Here is a 23,420-nt window from a genome sequence, read left to right as displayed (position 1 = left end):
TCCTTGAACATAACATGGCTCTGAAGACATGATGAAGATTAGAGGTTAAGAGCTGTGCCTTTGCAGCCAGGCAGTTCTGGGTTCCAAGTCTGGTATCTCTCTGGGTTTTTCTCCCCATTAGAAAATAAAGATATAATACATACACTATTTCTTCAATGTAAGAAACAGAAATATAACAAAAGGGGAATCATTCCACTGGTCGTGGGAAGCCCACTGAATCCCAGGAAGAGCTTCAGAAATTGAATCCAGTCCAGGGACTTAAGGAATGAGAAATGAGAATACCATCATGTTGCCTCATCCTCTGCAACAACAGCAGACCTGCCCTCTCTGGTAAGGAATCAGGTTCCAAGCAACTTTAGACCTTCACCTTACCAGCCTAGCAACCTCAAATCAAAGTATCCTTGCTAAAGTCTGTTTTGAAAAAATTCTGTTCAAAGACTCTAATTGGCTCAACAGTCCCTGAAATTATCTTTGAGCTCCTGGATGTCCTGACTTGTGTTCTTGTGGTCAGTACAGTAGGGGTTGTTACAAAAGGAAGAGGGGGGCAAAAGCTGGGCAAAGACAAGATACCACAAGACCTATTAGGGGAGCTGTAAGGATTAAATGAAATGATGACTGTAAAGTATTTAGCAGTGTCTTTCAAGAAGTAAGCATTCAGTAAATGCTATTATTAACTCACCTGGCTGTGATGAGTTTAGCAGTTAATCCCTCTTCCTTTGATGCACCACTCTTTAATCTTAGCCAAGTTCTGAAAATGGAAAAAGACAAACTGACTCCCATTCAACTAAGAAGGCTATTTATTGAAATAATACAATGACGTTCCAAGGATGTAATTCATATTGCCTAGAAAGCTCAGTGTTTGTAAATGCATGGTGTGTGGTTGCTGGGACAATCCTCCATTCATGCATACATCCTGGGCTCCCCCTGCCAATGACTATGTGCTGAGATTCAGGGACTGGTTGGATCTAGGCCAGACTCCACACACAAACCAGTGGTCTCCTTTAGGTATCCTGGAACCAAGTCTTTATAAACTTCTGTAACAGTTATGTTGCACTCAACTGGTTACAATTCATGCCATTCTTGCAAACAGTCCACTATGGGGATCCCCAATCAAAAGCAAAAAGAGTTTCTGATAGGCTTCCAGATAAGAAGCCAATCAGTGGAGGAGGTTCTGAGTAGAATTACTGACAACACAGGCACGGTCTTGGCATTGTGTGTGCATGAAGGACTAAGTGGTGAACATCACAGAAAAGGTATTTTTGAACAGTTAAAAAGTCTTGGGAGGACAGATCTGCTACAGAATAACCCATCCTGCTTCACCTGTGATAAATGCACTGGGCTAGACATCCCACATTTCTGACCCCACACACATTTTTCCTGCAGAGGATTATGAAGAATGTTTCGGAGCTGCATCACATTGTCCAGGATGAGACAAAAAGGATAGCTCCTGCTACCTGGCATGCAGAGAAGCCAGTAAGAAAGGATTACTATCAACACCAACCCTTATCACTCCTCCCCATGATTCATCATTAGGATGGAAAAATCTGCTTATCCTGGGGGCAGGGGCAGAGGCTTTCATGAAAGGTGTCAATTTTCACAGTTGCTCCCAAGTTTATCTGCACTACAGGTGCCAGTGAATGAACAAAGATTCTGGAAATTCCTTTAGAACAGCCCATGGGAGACTTTAAAGGATATTAATGACTAGAGTGGGCTCCTGAAGCTTACCTTATGCTTTACTGACGGAAAAGCACCATAGAGCCAAAAATGTTAATTTTTTAATGGTGAAAATTTCCTTGGCACATAAAATGACCCGCTATATGCTGATTCCCTTAACTGATTTAAAGGCAAATTTTATGGCAAGAGATAACTGGATTCATACTTTAGAGTAAAATTAAATTGGAGGATTTTTTTTTTTCCCTCTGTAGTTCTGTGTTGTCTTCCCATTGATCAAATCAATATAGGAAGCTTGGTGCAGTGCTTTCCCATGGGAGGATCATGAAAAGCACAGCAGGAAGACTTAATAAATTCTATGAAACTGACCATATGTTTCCTGAAATATGATACTTGGGAAAAGGAAAGAAGTCATTAGTACTTCTGCTATTTACAACTTTGGTTGTAAGCTTCCAACAAGCTGCTTTAAATGACAAATTTGCATATGTCTTGCTGCCTCTTATATTCAACTCCTGAGTGCTTGTTAAATATTTGTGCATCTATTTTAAAACTTATTTTAAAGCCCTGAATTCCAAAATATCTTTTCAGTGGCAAGACCATGGGGCCAAAGATCCAGAAGACCTGCATTTTCCACCCAGCTTTCCTGTTATAAACTGTATCAGGCTTGCAAACCACTTCACATCTTTGGCTTTCAGTTTCATCTGTACAAGGAAGAGGCTGGACCAGCTGATTTAATTCTTTGAATGGTGAATTCCTGGAGGTGACACTGGTTTCCATGGTAAATTTAATGTAAGAGCTGCAGTTGAATTCATTTGTCAAGCAATTTAAAAATGAGTTTTGGTCATCACTGTGGGAGTTTTATTTATTAAAAAAGGCTGTAAACACTGAGAGTTACAAATCAAATTGTTGAAAGTTGGCGATTCCCTGCATACATATATTCAAAACTTTACAAAGTCCAATATATAGGCATGTCATTTCTAACAGGTTATATAAGACGTCTGTAGTTGTTTTCACATGTATGTAATCAGATCTGAGAATGTGGCTTTTATTTAAAAAAAAAAAAACACTGTTAGTACAGAGATTTCTCAACATACAATGCGCACAAGCATACACACCTGCAGGCATGTGTGCATGCACACACACACAATTCATTATATCCTCAAGCTTCCTCTCCTGTAAGAATCTTCTGATACTGAATATTTTAACTAAAGCTTTCTTCATATTTCTTAATGTCACGGGTCCTAGAGTTTATTTCGTGTATGAATTCTCATATGTTTAGTAAGAGCTGAGCTTCGACTGAAGTTTTTCCCACATTCCTTACAAGCATAGGGTTTTTCTCCAGTATGGATCCTCTGATGATCATGCAGATTGGTTTTCTTTCGGAAAGCTCGCCCACATTCATTACATTCATAGGGTTTTTCTCCGGTATGAGTTCTCTCATGCTGAATGAGGGATGAACTCTGACTGAAGGCTTTCCCACAATCGATACATTCATAGGGTTTCTCTCCAGTGTGGGTTCTCTCATGTTGAGTCAGTGATGAGCGTCGACTGAAAGCTTCTCCACATTCATTACATTCATAGGGTTTTTCCCCAGTATGAATTCTGTGATGCTCTATGAAACTCGTACTCCTTTTGAAAGCTTTTCCACATACATTACATTGATAGGGTTTCTCACCAGGATGAGAAATAGGTTGTTGACTGAAGGCCTGCTCACAATCATAGGGGTTCTTGTCTCCAGTGTGGATCCTCTGATGGTCAGAGAAGTCTGCAATGTGACTGAAGTCTTCCCCACAGGCATTGCAATGATAGGACTTCACTTCAGTGACATTGCTTTCATCTTGAGTAAGAGATGAGCTGTGCTTGAAATCTATGCTGTAGTTATTGCTTTGGTAAGGTTTGCCTCTCTTATGAATCCTCATGTGTTTGTAAAGGGATGGGCTCTGACCAAAAGCTCTCCCACATATGCTACATTCGAAAGGTTTCTCTCCTGTATGTGTCCTCTCGTGTTGGACAAGAGAAGAACATCGACTAAAAGCTTTCCCACATTCCTTACACTGGAAGGGTTTCTCTCCACTATGTGTAACCTCATGCTGAGTGAGGGATGTGCCGTGCCTAAACGACCTCCCACACAAATTACATCGATAAGGTTTTTCTCCTGTGTGAATTCTCTGGTGCTGAACAAGAGAGGAGCTGCGCTGGAAGGCTTTCCCACAAAGACTACACTGATAGGGTTTCTCTCCAGTATGAGCATTCTCATGCTGACCTAGGGAGGAGCTATGCCTGAAGGCCTTCCCACACACATTACATTCAAAGGGTTTCTCTCCAGTGTGAATTCTCTGATGCTCAGTAAGTTGTGTCTTCCAGAGGAAGGTTTTCCCACAGTCAGTACATTCATGGTGCTTCTTTCCAGGATAAATTCCCTGATCTGTACCATTGGGGAAAGCTCCATCTCCTTTATGAGTTTTCTCATGTTTAGTCAGAGATGATCTGTGAATAAATGCTTTTCTACATTTATTGCACTTATAAGGTTTCTTTTTTGTAAGGATATTATTCTGATTAAGCAAGTCTGAATTATGTTCCAAATTGCTCCCAAGGGTATCACATTCACTAGACCCTGGAGGAATGTTCAGTTGTGTAATCAGGTCTGTGTTCAATCTACAGTTTTCACCAAATGTATTTTGCTCACAAGTTTCCTCTGGTGTGATTATTTTCTTCTGGGTGGATGAATCTGGCCCCAGATGTCTCTTCCAGTTTTCCTTATGTCTTTCTAACTGGCCACTAAGGTCCCAAGTATCTTCTCCCGTGGTATGTGAGAGCTCATCTGTGCTAAGGAATACTTTAGATATACTCTGCTGCAGATGTGAAGATTTGGCTTCAGGCCTGGTCTTCCAGTCTGAAAGAAACCCAAAGTGCAAACATCCCCTATTCCCTTCTGTTAAAACAAACTGCTACAGTAGGAATGAAAAGACAGCAATTATATATCATTTTGTTTTGAAATTAGTCCAATAACTTCAAAAGAAGACTCTGAATGGAGAAAGGAAGAGTGGAGAGAGATGACAGAGCTATCATTGCAGAGCTATCATGAAGGATAAGTCCATAATGAGAAAACCCACATAAGGGAGTAAGGGAACCAGTTAGCATGAGAGAGTTAGGCACAGATACAAACAGAACAGGATCATAGTCTTTCATGCAGAATCCTATCTGATATTCATGCTTCTTTGTCCATTTTACAAACTGCCATGGAATCTATCTTCCTAATACATTCATTTCATAATTTCTTTAAAGTCATTTCTGAGGCTTCAGATCTTCAAACCTTGCTGAGAAAATCTGTAGCCAGTGAATTAACTGAAATGATTCTTTGACATAACTGGAGATAGAGGGCTATAGTTCCCAAGCAGATAAAAAAGTAATATTTCAAGAGGCAAATCATCCTTGCCCTTACAACTAGAGCTGTGGTTTTAGTCTATTTGAGTTCTGATTGTCCATTAATCACCTCTCTTAACCAAAAACAATTTATTTTAATCTGCCTAAAAAATTGACCTTTAAACCTTTGTTTAACCTCTGAATACTAACAGCAGAAAATTAATTACTGTCTAGTTTTTAAGAATGGTAATCTTTTAAAAACTAAGGGGAGGGAGTTTTCTGGAATGCTGGAGATGTTCCATATCAATAGAAGTTTGGGTTAGACAGGAGAATGCAGTTGTCAAAGTCAAATAGATGGTGCTTATAAGAGGTGTAAATTTCACTGTAATGTTTTTTTAATAAAAAAAAGAACTATGAACAAATATTGAACTTCAGTCAACTATATACATGCTGAAGTATACAGGGGTGAAATGTACTCATGTCTGCAACTCACTAGGAAATGCATCAAAAGACAGACAGATTAATAGATGGATAAAGAGATATGTGATAAAGCAAATATAATAGGTTACTATATAACATAACAACAGGTCAACAATTATAGCATCATGGTGGTAGTATACGGTGTTCACTGTATAATCTTTTCAGCTTCTCAAATGTTTGAAAATTTTCATATAAACATTAAAAGGGGGAAAAAACCCCAGTAACTAAAGAACCCTAAATTCCCAAATTCCTTACCCTGGAACAAAACTCAATTCTAAATTCCTGAAGACAGAGAATACTTTGTATTCCTTTTAGAATATTTCTCAGTGGGACATTCAAGAAATGTTTGGCGAAATTAATGAATGAGAAAGTTCTTTCCCCAGCAAAATTCCATAACAATCAATAATTTTCTGACTGCCTTCTATATGCTCTGCAACACAGAGGGAAGATATTTAGAAACATAATAAATAGACACTCCAGGAGGTTAAAAATCCAAGAATAAAAACAAGACAATCTTTTGATGACTTAAAAAAAAACCCAACAGATGGCATGTAGTAAATTTGATTTTGTGTGGTAGAGATGATATAAATGGTATTTGTGACAAGGGAAGAAACAAGTATATTAGCATATATTAGGATTTATGAATTAGAGAGACCTTGACTTTATAGATGGCTTTGGACAGAGAGAAACTATTATCTAATGAGGGAAATTGTATACTTCTTACAGAGAACATCAGAAAGTATGTAGGGGTGAAATGTACTCAGGTCTGTAACTTCAAAAAGAAATTCAGCCTAGCTGGAGCTCTCTTTGGCAGGAACAGAAAGATATTACTGGAAGGTATGATGGGGACCTTTAAATCAAGGGAGTTTCTCCTTCCTATAATGAGGTAAAAGGTTCTTTCAGAGAATGGTAGTTTATGAGATAAAGCATTAAAATCCAACATGGTCCATGACGTGATGAATAAACAAAATGTGATATATCCATACAATGCAATATTACTCAGCAATACAAAGGAATGAAGTTCTGATACATGCTACAACATGAATGAACCTTAAGCTAAGTGAAAGAAGCCAATCACAAAGGGCTACATATTATGATTCCATTTATAGAAAATATCCAGAATACGCAAATCCATAGAGACAAAAAGTAGCTTAATGGTTGCCAGGAGCTGGGGGGAACAGGAGTAGAAAGTGACTGCTAATGGGTATAAGATTTCTTTTTAGAGATATTGAATATGTTCTGCTTAACTAGATAGTGGTGATGGCTGCACAACTCTGTATTTATCCCAAAACCACCATTGAAATGTACACTTTTAAAGGGAGAATTTTATGGTATTTTAATTATACCTCAATTAAACTATGATTTTAAAAACCCAATATGGATTACAAAAAGATAAGATAGAGTGAGCAATTTCAACCAGGAATTATAGTAATCCAAATCTGAGGTGTGGTTTAAGATGTCACCAGTCCAATTTAAAAGGCAGGAAAATCTAAGATGCTTCTCAAAGGAGGAAAATAACTTGGATTGAAAGAAAAAGACTAGACTGACTGTGGTTTCTGGCCTGAGGGACTGGCAATCTGATAATTCCTAATGGGCAAGAGGAGAAATGGGTAATAGGTAAGGTAGCAAAATGGGCTGACTGGGGATGCAAGATGATTAACTTAGACTTTACATCTTTAATAAGAACTCTGTGGGACTTGCATTGGAGGCATCCTGTGGGAAGGGAAGAGAAAAAAGAAAAGTAACCAGGGTTACTAAGTAAGGACAATTCTGAATCTATAGCACAGAATAAAGACCTGTGATTACCAGAAGGCAGGCACCCTTTTATAGGGAAGAAACTCCAGTACTTTGGCCACCTCGTGAGAAGACTTGACTCACTGGAAAGGACTCTGATGCTGGGAGGGATTGGGGGCAGGAGGAGAAGGGGACGACCGAGGATGAGATGGCTGGATGGCATCACGGACTCGATGGGTGTGAATCTGAGTGAACTCCAGGAGATGGTGATGAACAGGGAGGCCTGGCGTGCTGCGATTCATGGGGTCGCAAAGAGTCGGACATGACTGAGCGACTGAACTGAACTGAATATAGAATGGGCTTCCCAGGTAGCTCAGCTGGTAAAGAATCAACTTGCAATGCAGGAGACACCGGTTTGATTCTTGGGTCTGGAGAGTTCCCCTGGAGAAGGGATAAGTTTACACACTCCAGTATTCTTGGACTTCCCTGGTGGCTCAGACAGTAAAGAATCTGCCATGCAATGCGGGAGACCTGGGTTCGATCCCTGGGTTGGGACGATGCCCTGGAGGAGGGCATGGCAACCCATTCCAGTATTCTTGCCTGGAGAATCCCCATGAACAGAGGAGCCTGGCAGGCTATAGTCCATGGGTTAGGAAAGAGTCAGACATGACTGAGCAACTAAGCACAATATAGAAAGAACGGAGAGGAAGCCAGAAGGCAGGCTCCTAATCCTAAAGACAGATTCACTAGGAGGGAAAGGCAAGAAAAGCCAAAGACCTAAAGCCAAGAAGCACTGAACAAGTGAGGAAGTCAGGAGAGGATACTCTAGGAACTTTGGAGGGTGGAAATGAATCAGATGGGCAGGAGTGCAAGACAAGAGGAAGATAGCATCGCTCCCCAGACAGGTGGAACAGGAGTGCAGTCAGGCAAAGAACTCTGGAGGGAGGGAGAATCAAGGTTATGGTTATTCCCTACAAGTCTGGGGCATCGACAGTGAAAGCAGCAAGACGAAACAAAGAGGAGACATGGGAGTTCAATTAATGTCTGAATGAGTAAGAAGAGAGATCTCCAAACAGTGCAGGGAGACTGAGGATACTAGAGGAGAAAATGATCCAGAAGTAGGGTTATAAGACAGGGAGAGATGGCATTCTAAGACAAAGGGCTACTTTCAAAAAGGAAAAAGGGGTACCTTTTCCTCTGAGACCTATCAACAGCAACACACCATACTGGAGAAGGGAGACACACAAAGGTATCATCCAGGAGACGGTGCAGCTCTTCTATGGATGGAGGAGCTCCCAAGGCAGCAAAGTGAAGGTGCTTCCCTCTCCCTCAGCTGTGCCACATTCTGCACTGATTCTTGGATTCTCCCTCATTTACCTGGACAGACAGGTCTTTGGATTTCTCCCTCTGCTATCCACGGTTCTTCTCCTTGCTCCAATTTGAAGATCACCTCTGGCTTGGAAACTTGATATCCTGCTCAAAGGTAAACACGTAAGATTTGGTTGTTTATGCAAGTTGACAAAAGAACCCTCTACAAGTCAGAACTAGGACTTCTCCTCAGCAACTCTGAAGCGAAAAAAATGGTGCAACTTGAGGAGTCATGCAATCAAATGGCCTATTTCTGGTTCCTATTTACCTAAAAAGCAGGCTCAGAAACCCATAAAGCTGGGTCTCAACAAGATGAACAAACTCTAACCCTGAACACTCTGCTCACAGCCACCCAAACTGTGAGCCCCACAACCTGAGCTTCTGAGAAAGGGAAGATCTGCCAATACATAGAAAAGAAGATGTGGTCCTTACCAAGAAAAACCAAGTGGCTATAGTTCTCCAGCATCACATCCCTGTATAAGCGCCTCTGAGCAGCATCCACGTGGTGCCATTCTTCCTGGGTGAAGTTCACAGCTACATCCTTAAATGTCAGTGATTCCTGTAGGAACACATTCTTGCTCAAGTAGGGATCAATCCCACAAATGTTCCCAGGGCAATACTGGGAACCTACTATAGGGTCCATGAGAAAAGGTGATCACGTTTGATATCCTGAGGGGGCAAAGTGGGTTAAATACAGTAGTTGTTACATAATTTTATAGAGAATCTAATATGGCATGCAGGAAAGTCATGAGGGGCAATATATTCCACAATCCTGTACACCTACTTAGCTTTCTTCTTGTTCCCTTCAAAGCCAAATCTGTCTATATTATCACCAATTCCTCACTGCCCATACAGTGTCTTTGTTACAAAACCCAAATACAGCAGGGAGTAAAAAGTGACTGCATCTCTTCACCCCCATTGTCAATCCCACTAAACTCCCTACAAGTAACTACTATGAACAGTTTGGTGTATATACTAAGCTGTCCCTTTCCATGTTTCCTTCACCCCCTCCTCTCCCCCACACAGTCTTACTATCATTTATATTGTTCTACATCCTGCATTTTACATTTAGCTATGCATCTTGGAAGTCTTCCCTTAGTGCTTTGTATACTTTCACCTCATTACTTTCAGTTGCTTCACAGCACTCCAGAGTACATTTGGAGTACCATCACACACCCATCACCTAAAACTCACAGCACTCCACCGTGCTAAGAATAAGATTCAAGCTTGCCCATCCCTCACTGGGCTCTGGCCCTGCTGACCTTGCTAACCCCTGAACACATTAAGCTTCTTCCCACCCTGAGTGCTGGATTGCCACATGGCTGACAATCAGTCACTAGTCCTTTAGGTCTCACATCCAGAATTGCCACCTGAGAAAAGGTGTCTCAGCATCTCCTTCTAATTTACCACATATCACATCACCATGCTTAATCTTCCTCCGAGCACAGACAAGTATCTCTCACTGTCCAAATTCCTGCCACCTGAACTTTAACTCAGGAACCAAACAGATGCAGATTTAAAAGGATGCTTGTACTTCTAGTAATTATCTGGAATTTCTTATTAGCTTTTCTGTCTCCCTGACTGCATACTCTGTGAGAATAGGGACTTTACTATCTTATCCACAGTTATATCCCCTCAAGTGCCTAAAGTGATACCCAGCACATAGTGGATGCTGAAAAAAATACTTGGTGAATGAACAAATGGACCAATTCCTTTTGGATATTTGTATTAACTCCAATATTTTGCTATTACAAGCATCACTGCAATACACCCTTTGGGCAAATACGCTAGAATTTCTGTAGGCTGGCTAGCTAGAATTAGAATTGCCAGATCAGAGAAATTTTGCAAGCTATACTCGCCTTCAGTCACTCCTTCCTTACCCCTCACTGAAACCAGGCTGGCTAAGGACTCCCATGCCTCTGAATAGTCAAGTTCTGTTGTTCATGTGTTGATTTCTGTCTTGCCTCACCAAGCCTTGTTAAGACACCTGTCATCATGCTCAACATGAAATACGTCCTATCATATCTCTGCTCAACAGTGCAGCTGTGTCTCCACAAGAACAGTGAAGGGCTGAAAATGTGGTAGATTTTTCTGATAGAGGTCAGGAATCTGACTGTGCCAGGTAAGATGATGCTAGATTAAAAAAAGAAAAGAAAGACACTAGATATGTATTAGGTGCCTGGCTTTACCATATGCACTGTGGTAGAATAAAAATGCAAATGAAAATCACTGCAGTCCTTGAATAGGTTTCAGTTTACTTTAAAATGTGTTATTTATTAAAGCGTGGTATGAGACAATACACAGTAAAGTGAGGTGCTACCAATGTTCTGGGCACAGGAGAGAAACTTTAAGGAAGCTTATGTACTGGGCCTTAAGGGGTAAGTACTAGTAGGAGGGGAGAAGACAGAATGGGAATCCAGTCCTGGGATTGACCAATGAGAGAAGGGAGGCTGGTCTTGGGCTGCAGATGACCAGCGGGGAAAAGGTTTGGACCAAAGCAGACATTTTAAGTTAGGTTGTGAGAACTGACACCTTTCCATTCCTACTCTGTCCTCTAAACATATAGCCCTTGTGGTTTAGGAACAGAGTTGCCAACCTACCTGTATTCCTTTGCTTAACTGGTTCCCTATGTTTAACACATGGACTCTTGCCTTTATTCTGCTTCCCCAAATAGGCTGAATGAATGGTAAAGTATTTGCTGACCAGTAAACACATGTCTAGCTCATGCAACTCATCACTTCTTGCCGTGGTTGGACAGCTAACCTGTTCTACTACTCATGATCTGACCAATTCTTTCCTATGTACTATCAGAGTCACTTCTCTAAAACACACATTTGATCATACATACAAACCCTTCATTTCTTCCCACTTTTCCCAATACTTACTGCCCTCACTCAGCACACACCACCATCATCTCTTACCTGGATCACTGCTACAATCTCCTACCTTGTCCCTCCTTTTCCACTCACACCCCACCCCTCCCAAGTCTGTTTTCCATATAACAACTATACTCATCTTCTTAAAACCTTTCAGAGCAGGTCATTCCTTTGCTTAAAAGCCTCTGATGGCATCCCAATCCACCCCAAGTAAAAGTCAAAGTCTCTACAGTAGCTACACAGTCCTTCACAATGCCTTCATCCTAAACCTCACCTCCAACCTACTGCTCTTACCTTCACTCACCCCACCTTCCTAACAACAACTGGAACACAACGCACATGCTTCCACCTTCAGGGCTTTGCTTTGCCTGTTCCTTGACTTGGAAGTCTCTTCCTGCAGATATGCACATGGCTCCCCACTCACTTTCTTCAGCTTTTTGTTCAAATGTCACTTCACCAGAGCAACCTTCCTTGACCACATCATATAAAATAGCACCCCCCAACCCTCAACTGTCATTCTCTGTTCTTTTCCCTTTTCATAGTCCTTATACCTGATATGTGACATTTTCATTTGTTTACAGGCTGCATCCCACAGCAGAATATAAATTCCAGGCGAGTAGGAATATTACCTATTTTCTCTATAGCTAATAAATATTTAATAAGCTTTCCTTGAGATTAAAAATTAGACTCCTTATTGTGAACTCCTGAGCCCTTCCTAATCTGCTACTGCTAAGTCACTTCAGTGGTGTCCGACTCTGTGTGACCCCATAGACGGCAGCCCACCAGGCTCCGCAGTCCCTGGGATTCTCCAGGCAAGAACACTGGAGTGGGTTGCCATTTCCTTCTCCAGTGCATGGAAGTGAAAAGTGAAAGTGAAGTCGCTCAGTCGTGTCCGACCCTCAGCGACCCCATGGACTGCAGCCCACCAGGCTCCTCCGCCCATGGGTCCTCACCTAATCCCACAGCCTCAGCTCTGGCTTCTCTTCCCCTTGTACACCATGGTTCAGTGTGGAGAACATTTATACCTACCTCCTTGACACAAAACGATCTCTTTCTCTTCGACAAGTTCTGCTTCAAAAGGCTGGTCTTCCCTCCTCTGCCGAACACTCTCATCAAGACTCAATCAAGTTCTCCCCTCAGGGCTCTATTCCTACCTACAGGTCTGGGCTAAGTCCACCCCCAACACAGCTCCCTCCCTGGGTTTCTCTTCAGCACAGCTCCTAAGACTACGTAAATTATGGTGACTGTTACCTATTGTTCAGTCAGTGGTCTTCTAGGGGGTCAAGTTCCTTGTCTTAGGAACCTTCAAATCTTCAGAGGCCAGAACCATTTTGGGACATAAGGACAGTCAAGAGTTTGCAAGATTAAATAGGTAAAAAGAGCCTTGGTGTGAGTTAGCCACTATGAATTAGATCACCTTTAGGGCATTCCAATGCAAGTCACACCTCAGACTGTAATGATCCAGTGATGTCTTACAAACACTGCTTATCCTTCTTCCAGATATAACTGAACTCATAATCAATACCTTTTAAAAATTGACAAGGAGTATTAAATATTTCCCTCCCTCATGCTGACATAGAGGACCTTGGCCAAAAGATGGAGCCCAAAGCAAAGAACTGGAAACAGTACATGCTAAGTTGAGAAGGCCCAATGTCATGGGCCCCTAAAAGGCTCCACAGCTAATAAATGTGTAGTTTCCTTAGGCAAATCACACACATCTCCTGGAGATCCAATTTTCTCATCTATGACACAGACTCCCTGAAGAAATAAGAGTTTTACCAGTGAAAGGGTGAAAGAGTATATCCAGAAAGGACATTTGCAACTGTAAAGCGACATGTTCCTCCAACTATACCCTATACCAACCCTGTGGGAGAACTCCCCTAAAGCTAATACTCAGGAAACTTTGTAGTTTTAAGACTTTGCAAAGCTGAAAACCAGAGTCTGGCAGCTAATGAGTAAAAATAATGTTAGTTATTTGTTATATATTTTAAAATATTATATACTATACGTAATCTTTATCATATTTAATATAAAATGTATTTAGTTATGTATATTATATACAATTGGCTACCTAAGGCCCTAACACTCTAGATCTATGCTGTCTAATACAGTATCCACTAGCCACATGTGAATACTGAATACTTGTAATGTGGCTAGCCCAAATTAGGACATGCAGTTAAGTGTGAAACAATGGATTTCAAAGACTTAGTACAAAAAAAAAGTAAAACATGTCATTAACAATTTTAAAACGTTGATTCATGTAGAAATGGTAAAATTTTGGCTATATTAAATAGTATACATTACTAAAATTAACCTCACCCGTTTTTCTTTTTTTTTTTTTTTTAATATTGTGACTACTAGAAAATTTTAAATTATCCATGTAGCTTGTATTATGTTTGTTTTGGATAACACTGTTCCCAAATTGTTCTAGATCTCCACCTCAGGTCATTCTCTCTAGGTGACTGAATCATCTTTCTAATTTTGCATCCTGCCATACATCCCATGCTTTCCACAAGTGGACTCTTTGCCCTGACTATATTATTATTCTTTCACGTTTCCTTGCCTTTGCACATCCTGTTCTGACCGTTGTTTATTTTCTTCCCTCAGCTCTAGACAAAAAATTCTGACTCATCCTTCTAGAACTAGTTCAACAGTCTCTTCCTTTCTGAAGCTTTTCCAGATCCTGCATCCTCCCCCTGCCACCTCTGGTATTTGGTCTCTATCTCTATTTCAGAACTGTAGCTATATTTTCATGTTTTTCTCCCTCAACAACTTCTCAGACTACTTTTCACTTCAGTATTTTCAAAACTATGTATGTTGGAATTTTCCAGAATCACATGGGCAAATTAGAAAAATTGGCCAAGTGTGAAGGGCCCTACCAGGCAACATTTAAAAGCCTCTCATGTGATACATCACAAAAAAGCAACAATTAACATTTATTGAGCATTCACCACAGCTCACACACCCTCTCACTAAATTTTCTCACTGCCAGCCACAGGAAGCAGGCACCTTCCCTTGACTGGTTCTGAAGGGCGACTCTGGCTAAGAATACCACCTGGCATAGAGCAGGCATTCCAAAAATGTCTGCTGAGTAAATGAATAGGGTCTGGGTAATTCTTACCAAAGGAAAATGAGGAGTTATTTTGAGGATTAAAAAATACAAAAATTAGCAAATTCTGATCTTGAATTATAAAAAGCAGGGGTAAATGGCAAAATGATGGCATTAATAGCTAAATCTAAAAGCTGGCTCCTCTGAAATACTGGCCAAACAGAAAAATCTCTGACAAATCTAGTGAAAGAAGAAATAAAAATAAATAAAATTTAAAATAAGGGGATACAAATGTCTATTGCTCAGGCATATACAAACTAAGGAAGATTTTTAGCAAGAAGACCCACCAGCAGGATTTTCTGATGTCCAGGTGGACAAAGAAAGATATCTTGGTTTTGGTGATATATATAGGACAGGAGCCTGCCAGCAGAATTTTTTTTGAATAATCCTGAGGCAGACTAATTTTGAGTGGCCTGTTCTGAAATGATGGATCAAAGGGGCAATGCAGGTTGCCTTGAATGCGACTACTAGGTATAGTGAAAATGAGTATGGAACACAGTTTCTGCAGTACCAGTGTTTAACAGTTTGGCCAAATGCCATCCGGCTGTGAAGTGATTTCTATCACCCAACTTTACTTTTGCAGATAATTAACAGGTTTCATATGTGATACAATGTTTTGGTTTTTTTTTGAAAAGCAGAATACTTACATACAAACATATACACTAGATGGAGCTTTAAAAACACAAATAGAGTCTACCATGGGGTAAGATATAGTAGTTTGCAGCAGACCAGAACAACAACAAAAGCATTCACAAAAAGCATCTAGTTAAATACAACCTATTGGTGTAGAAACAGAGAAGGCTAGAATGTTAAAATTCAGGAGAGAAGTAAATCACAGAAAGGATATGGGAAAATATAGTTGTTTTTCCTGGGGGCACTCGCTGATTTTGGCTACAGGAAGGAACCTAAATATTGAGCTTTTCTCAGGCAGAGGGCTGTAGCTTGCAGGGGTCACAGATGGGGGTTAAGGGAGATCAGAAACCAGGGAATGGCAGAACTTTGGCAGTCAAGGCTAGAGTGAAAATTTTTTAAACATAAGTGGCTTCAAACACAGCCAGTTTCTTGAAATTTTTGGAATACTGACACAGGGCAGGAACTTGAAAAATCTAAGTTGAAAAACACAGTATTGGGGGGAAAAAAATGAACAGAATTCACGAACTGCCAGTAGTACAGACTCTTGGAGAACACAGCATGCTATCAATAAAAGCACAAGGTCATCCCAGAGGTAGATTGTATCTTATCAAAACTGCAAATAATCCATGACTCATATTTAAAAATCTACCTAGAAGGAAAACTCAGGAACAGATGTCTTCACTCACTGTAGTTAATTCTAAATTTTTAAAAAAGAAAGAATACCAAACCTTTATAAACTTTACAAGAGAAAGGAAGGTAGAACATTTCCTGTTCATTTTATGAGGCCAGTACAACCTCAACACCAAACCCTTTAAGACACTTCAGTAAACTAAAGTTATAGATCACTATCTTATGAATTTAGATGCAAAATCCTAAAATCAAAAAAAAAAAATTCCAGCCATATCAATGGACAATATACCTTGACTAGACTAAATGATGTTTATTAGAGGAATCAAAGGATGGATTTAATATTTAAAATTCAACTGACTTAGCCTTCTACTCCTCTTTATCTCAGATTCTCCTTTCTCCCTTGCATTTTGTACATTTCTCTTTTGCCTTCCCTTCTTAGAGTTGAAGAGTCAGAACAGCCCTGCCTTGGGAGAAGAGAAAGGTGGTGTGGCAATGTACCCACCTGCATCAAGAGTGCTGAGGGCAGGTGGAAGAAATGGTTAGCATGGCTGAGATACCAGCAACACTGAGCAGATAAGTAAATGTACTGAGGATGTTTGGAGCCTGGATTCTTACTGCTGGAAAAAATTATCTAATAAAACTGAAAGGAGAGAAGCTAGGAAAACCACCTGGAATACTGGACTGGAATGTAACTCAAAATTTTAAATACACAGAAATAATTATATTTAAAAAAAATAAGGGGATAAACCAATAAAACATCCAACAGTGTGTTATGAAATGTGAAAGATCTTAGTGAAGTGGGTAATTTTAAAATCCTAGGCCACCAATGTTGACAGAAAAAAGGAGAGACAGTAATTGAGGAAGAAATAGAGAAAATCATCCTTGCTATAAAAAGCCTGGATCCAAATATTTTATAGGTAAATTATTTCAAAAGACAGAACTGAAAAGCAATCAAAACGTTTCTACAAATTACTGTGAGCACGCCACCAAAACCTGCCAAAGATCTACCTCTTGCTCTGAGGGTTGCTTTACTTAAGAACACAGATGTAATTAAAAAAAAATTGTTTTAATCATCTATTGTAACCAATAGGATTTTATCCCAGTATTAATAGTAGAAATGTTAGGAGCAATTTAAATGTTCTATGAGAAATGGTTAATTTTGGCATATCATACTAAGCAACATAAAACAGCCTTAAAAATGATTTTAAAAATGAAAGATTCCCTCAAAAATTATACTTAATGTTTAAAGGAAGTGTTTAAGGGAAAAACATGCATAGGGAGAAAAGAAGGAAATTCATGAGAATAAATAAAGAAGCACTAAAAGAATTTTCTACTAAAAAGTCTGTATTAAATATATGTTCACATACTTTGATAAAATGTATTTTAATAAAGGTACTAGAAGTCACAGAAGAATCAGGAAAAAAAATTGTATGTTTGAAATATGTCTTAGAGGAATAGGTTTTGACATACTAACACTGTCATAAAAACAAATTTCTTAAAACTGTTCAGTGAAAGTCACACTGTTTCATGCAGTTACTTTATCAAAAAATGAGCATCACCACAACTGGAAAAATTACATTTTTGCTATGTGAGAAGAAGAAAATGCAGAAAGTATAAAATGACTTCTTAGGGTTAAGTGATTATTAATGTTCGTTCCCGTAACACCCACTTAAAGCATGTGTACTCTGGAGCAAAGGATGAAAGAAGTCAGGTGGCCCTGCTTCACAAAAGCAGGAAGCCCCGTACAGAGATAGATGGGTAAGCACATCACTCCATGACCTAAGAGAGCACTGTAACAAATACGCATAGTGCACAGGAGAGCCACTTGATCTTACCCAGGGGAAGCAGGGTCTGGATTGAAGCTTAAAGACCGGCACAGTCAGCTCAGGAAGAGGTTAAGAAAGGGGGGCCTCCACACAGAGGGAGTGGCTTGGTTTCCCTGGAGCATCGTGTCTGAGTTGCAGGGACCTGAGACAGCTTTTGCTGGGTCTGTTCATCCTGATGACTGAGCCACAGAGCTCTTGGGATCTAAAGTCAATAGACACCAGGCCCTGGTCCCTTTGCATTGCCTCGCCTTCAAGATACAACACCAAGAAACCTGGTCTCCACAAGCAGCTTTTGCTTATAAAACCTTCCTCATTTCTTACTTTTCTGGTGGCTTCAACTTTAAGAATGGTAAACAGCTTTTCAAAATCCTAACTAAAAACACAGTACACATATAATGGAAAAAAAAAAAAGAATGCATAGTGTTTATACAGCTATGGTTACTAACAAGCTATACATAGATCCCCAAGATTTGGGGGTATCTCACCTGACCCATCTCTGCTCCCACTGCCCTCCCACCATAGGGCGACTTCAATTGTTTGTTAGCCAAGACCTGGGAGAAGGTCTTACCCGCAGGAGCCCCAACTTTCAGACTCTTGCTCCTGCATATCATTCACAGCAATCTTTAACTGTACAGTTCACTGCTTAAAAACATGGGCTCAAACTACAAGTCTCCTCGCAGCTCCCTGAACACACCAGACACACATCCCACTGTTTCTCCTAACCAGAGCACTCTGCCCCAGACCTGAATGTTAACTCCCACGCTTCCTTCCATTCATTCATTCATACAGTCATTGAGCAAATAGTTAATGAACCCCTATGATATGTTAGGACACTTCTAGGCAATTGGGAAACATTAGTAAACAAAAAGCAGAGACCATTACAAATTTTGTTCACTAATGTATCCCAACCACCTAGAAAAGTGTCTTGGGCTTCCCTCATGGCTCAGCTAGTCAAGAATCCACCTGCAATGCGGGAGACCTGGGTTTGATCCCTGGGTTGGGAAGATCTCCTAGAGAAGGGAAAGGCTACTCACTACAGTATTCTGGCCTGGAGAATTCTATGGTCTGTATAGTCCATGGGGTTGCAAAGAGTAGGACAAGACTGAGCGACTTTCACTTCACTTCTTCAGAAAAGTGTCTTAACACAACATAGGGATTCAGTGACTATCCGCTGAATGAATGAATGGATTACCAAGGCCAAAAAGAAAAAAGCCCAAACTCCCTTGTATTCTCATCTTCCCACACCCACTGTCACACAGGACAACGGTTTCAGGTGTAGGCCCCTCATCTTCTTGCCTCCCAACCCGTGTGCCCAGATGCTCAGTTACGTCAGACTCTTCGCGACCCCATGAACTGTAGCCTGCCAGGCTCACCTGTCCACAGGATTCTACAGGCAAGAACACACTGGAGTGGGCTGCCATTTCCTTCTGCAGGGATCTTCTCAACGCAGGGATAAAACCCACATCTCCTGTATTGGCAGGTGGATTTTTTTACTACTGAGCCACCTGGGAAGCTCCTCAACCCCTGACCACAGTCAGTCAGCTCTACTCCCACTCCCTTCATTTTCACTTGCTTTGACCCTGCTCCTACTCAAACGTACAATCTTCACTGACTCTTCCCACAGGCACCCTTCCTCCCCCTTCTGCACTTACAGCAGGCTCTGGATCTCTGCAGCAACACTTGACACCACCTTTCTAGTGCTATACTTCTAAATAAGGCTGTCTTTCCCTACTAAATTAACTTCCTGAATAAGTAGTCACATGACTCACTATTCAACTTTTGTACCCCTAACAGAAGCAGAAGATACTAAGAAGAGGTGACAAACATACACAGAAGAGCTGTACAAAAAAGATCTTCATGACCAAGATAATCACGATGGTGTGATCACTCACCTAGAGCCAGACATCCTGGAATGTAAAGTCAAGTAGGCCTTAGGAAGCATTACTACGAACAAAGCTAGTGGAGGTGATAGAATTCCAGTTGAGCTATTTCAAATCCTGAAAGATGATGCTGTGAAAGTGCTACACTCAATATGCCAGCATATTTGGAAAACTCAGCAGTGGCCACAGGACTGGAAAAGGTCCGTTTTCATTCCAATCCCAAAGAAAGGCAATGCCAAAGAATGCTCAAACTGCTGCACAATTGCACTCATCTCACACGCTAGTAAAGTAATGCTCAAAATTCTCCAAGCCAGGCTTCAGCAATACATGAACCGTGAACTTCCAGATGTTCAAGCTGGTTTTAGAAAAGGCAGAGGAACCAGAGATCAAATTGCCAACATCTGCTGGATCATCAAAAAAGCAAGAGAGTTCCAGAAAAACATTTATTTCTGCTTTATTGACTATGCCAAAGCCTTTGACTGTGTGGACCATAACAAACTCTGGAAAATTCTTCAAGAGATGGGAATACCAGACCACCTGACCTGCCTCTTGAGAAACCTATATGCAGGTCAGGAAGCAACAGTTAGAACTGGACATGGAATGACAGACTGGTTCCAAATAGGAAAAGGAGTACGTCAAGGCTGTATGTTGTCACCCTGCTTATTTAACTTCTATGCAGAGTACATCATGAGAAATGCTGGGCTGGAAGAATCACAAGCTGGTATCAAGATTGCCGGGAGAAATATCAATAACCTCAGATATACAGATGATACCACCCTTATGGCAGAAAGTGAAGAGGAACTAAAAAGCCTCTTGATGAGAGTGAAAGTGGAGAGTGAAAAAGTTGGCTTAAAGCTCAACATTCAGAAAACGAAGATCATGGCATCTGGTCCCAACACTTCATGGCAAATAGATGGGGAAACAGTGGAAACAGTGTCAGGCTTTATTTCTGGGAGCTCCAAAATCACTGCAGATGGTGATTGCAGCCATGAAATTAAAAGACGCTTACTCCTTGGAAGGAGGGTTATGACCAACCTAGACAGCATATTCAAAAGCAGAGATATTACTTTGCCAACAAAGGTCCGTCTAGTCAAGGCTATGGTTTTTCCAGTAGTCATGTATGGACGTGAGAGTTGGACTGTGAGGAAAGCTGAGGGCCGAAGAATTGATGCTTTTGAACTGTGGTGTTGGAGAAGACTCTTGAGAGTCCCTTGGACTGCAAGGAGATCCAACCAGTCCATTCTGAGGGAGATCAGTCCTGGGTGTTCTTTGGAAGAAATGATGCTAAAACTGAAACTCCAGTACTTTGGCCACCTCATGCAAAGAGTTGACTCACTGGAAAAGACTCTGATGCTGGGAGGGATTGGGGGCAGGAGGGGAAGGGGACGACAGAGGATGAGATGGCTGGATGGCATCACCGACTCGATGGACCTGAGTTTGAGTGAACTCCAGGAGTTGGTGATGGACAGGTGGGCCTGGCTTGCTGCGATTCATGGGGTTGCAAAGAGTTGGACACGACTGAGCGACTGAACTGAACTGAAGGGCCATGCTCACAGAAAGAGAACCACTGACAGAGGGAAATTTCTGCCTAAAAAGCCCCATTTGTAGGGCGAGTGTTCTGTCATGCCCTGTCCTCCATCCAGTCATCAAACTGCAGCCTGAGGAAGGTAACCCAAGTGAACACTGTCAGGCCATTCTAGGAGAATACAGCTGAACCAGAGTGCTTTAGGGAACACAGGCTTAAAAGTGAAGTTTAAAGAGGTCCCTAAGTTCACTGCTCAGAACACAGATCCATTTTCACCATCAAAACGTAATCCTACCCCCAACATAGAAATGATCATCACCTCCATGACGTGTTAAGTATGTTAAGTCATCTGAATTCTCACAAGCTGCTGAGGAAACACTTTATATGGAAAGGTGGTGATGACAGTGATTTCCATGACAGTGATTTCCTCTGGCTCTCCTCAAACCAAGTAACAGTTTTGTTCTAGTTTTGTTACTTGTCTTACTCCTGAAGGCTCACTCATTAAAATGAAAACATATAACAAGAAGTAAAATAATATAAAGGCATGATATACTGTGTTTCAGTTCAGTTCAGTAGCTCAGTCCTGTCCGACTCTTTGCGACCCCATGAATTATGGAGGCTGAAAAGTCCATAGCCTGCTATCTAATTTACTGTAAACTGCTTTTAAAGAACATCAGTAATTTTTATCTGATTCGACTGTCTCCTGCCCTAGCAACTAGAATTTGTGACTTTTTTCCCCCTTAACTGTAAGGAGAGTGTGGATTAAAACACCAACTGAACCTTGTTATATTTTCACGGATAGACTCTACGTAATTCAATGGGTAAGCTCAGAGTTAGGATGCTTCTAGAAAGTGCCTCCTCTCTCACAAGAATAAATAGGTTCACAAATCAGCATCATATTAATTAAGTTGAAGACTGGATATCTTGGGACGTGCATTACTATACCTGTTAAAGCAAAAAAGAACATGAAAAGCTACGGGACAATCTTCCTTTGTTGTTTCCCTCCTTGCCTGGGAAGAGACCATCTCCAGCCTCTTCCTAAGCAAGTCCAGACCAGGCTTCTCTGGCCCCTGGGTCAGAAGCTGGGGCTCCTCTCTCCTTCACTCACAGTCACTTTCTCCTCTACAGTTTTCCATCCTGTCACCCCACCCTCCAGATTCCTAATCGAAAGAGTTCAAGGAATTGGCTTGGCACTCGGGAGTCAACACTGGCACTCCCCAACACGTCCACTCTCAACTCCTCCCACAAGACCACCCCTCGCTGGTCCCCTCCTTCCCACAATGCAGGCCCCCTTCGAAGAAGCCCGCTCCGCCCTGCTCTGGACACTCTGGTTTCGCAAGGCTAGGAGGCTCCGAGGGGGCGAAAGAGCCGGGAAGCGGATTCGCTCCAGTAGGGAACAATGACCGCTCCAAATACACCCCGGGGTAGCGACGGGCTGCTCACCTGGTGCCTGGCCGTCGGAGGCCTCGGGGCCATCCCTGTGTCGCCGGGCAGGGCTCCCAGGGACAGGGTCTGGGGAGAGAGAAGAGGGCCCACTCAGCCGGCTGTGACCACCGAGCCCACCGCGGCCCGCCCGCCTCCGCCGCCCCCCACCCCAGCCACTTCTCCAGAGCAGAGAGGTGGGGAAGCGCGCGGGCCCCGCCTGGGCCTGCCTCCCAAATCTGAAAGACTCTTCGCGGCCAGACACCCTCCTCCGGCCACGCCCAGTCTCACCCGCGGGACCGTGGGCGCGGTGGCGCGCACGCACGCCAAGCCCGTGGGAGGAGCCACGCCAAGCCCGTGGGAGGAGCCGCCCCGACCCGCGCACTCGGAATCACCGCGTGCTGGGGCTCCCGACTTCGCGGCCTCGGGCCCACACGGGGCTCCGGCCGGCTCCTCCCGCCCCCGCTGCAGGCCTAGTTCTCGGCAATTCTGAAGCGCTCGGGGCGGCCCAAAGTGGCCTTAGCCGTACCGCGGCTGGACAATGGCCCCAGCGGCCCGGTAGAGCGGCAGGTGCGCCTGCGCACGCGGAGCCGGGCTCCCTCCACCCCCGGCCGTGGCGGGCGCGCGACTACACTTCCCAGAGGCGCCCGCGCCTGGGTCCCACCGAAGCTGCCGGGGAGGACGCGCGTTTTCCCCGAGGCGCCCTGGTGGGGACTGCTGTCAGGGCCCAACGGGCCAGAGAGTGGAGCCTGAGTACTCCTGCATCCGAGTAACAATCACCGAGCGTCTTCTCTGTGCCAGGGGCGTGTTGCTTGTGGCAGGATACTGCGATAAATCGGGCAGGAAAGATCCTGCTTTTGGAAAGCGAGCGTACTACACTCCTGTGGACTAGGCAGTAAAACG

The 23,420-nt window shown here is 42.3% G+C and overlaps 1 protein-coding gene across 1 annotated transcript; it reads right to left on the bottom strand.

Moving 5' to 3' along the window:
* Positions 1–2,592: 2,592 nt before the first annotated feature.
* ZFP90 (ZFP90 zinc finger protein) lies at positions 2,593–22,599 on the bottom strand. Its single transcript, XM_052656242.1, has 4 exons — positions 22,539–22,599; positions 9,049–9,175; positions 8,626–8,721; positions 2,593–4,564 (listed from the first exon to the last, which is right to left on the bottom strand). The coding sequence occupies exons 1-4, from the start codon at positions 22,569–22,571 to the stop codon at positions 2,913–2,915; spliced, it is 1,908 nt and encodes a 635-aa protein (XP_052512202.1). The 5' UTR covers positions 22,572–22,599; the 3' UTR covers positions 2,593–2,912.
* Positions 22,600–23,420: the final 821 nt, after the last annotated feature.

Source organism: Budorcas taxicolor, chromosome 18 (genome assembly GCF_023091745.1).
Source record: "Budorcas taxicolor isolate Tak-1 chromosome 18, Takin1.1, whole genome shotgun sequence".
Taxonomy (NCBI): domain Eukaryota; kingdom Metazoa; phylum Chordata; class Mammalia; order Artiodactyla; family Bovidae; genus Budorcas; species Budorcas taxicolor.
Note: the sequence above shows the minus strand (reverse complement) of the source record. Positions and strands in the feature narration are given on the sequence as shown.

What these genes read in the sequence shown, in the direction of transcription:
- ZFP90 (XM_052656242.1), bottom strand. Translation starts at nt 22,571, where the DNA reads ATGGCCCCGAGGCCTCCGACGGCCAGGCACCAG. An exon ending in TAGCCACTTGGTTTTTCTTG is followed by an intron (nt 8,722 to 9,048) that starts GTAAGGACCACA and finishes ACCTTTGAGCAG; the next exon opens with GATATCAAGTTTCCAAGCCA. An exon ending in CCAAAGACCTGTCTGTCCAG is followed by an intron (nt 4,565 to 8,625) that starts GTAAATGAGGGA and finishes GGTTTCTTTCAG; the next exon opens with ACTGGAAGACCAGGCCTGAA.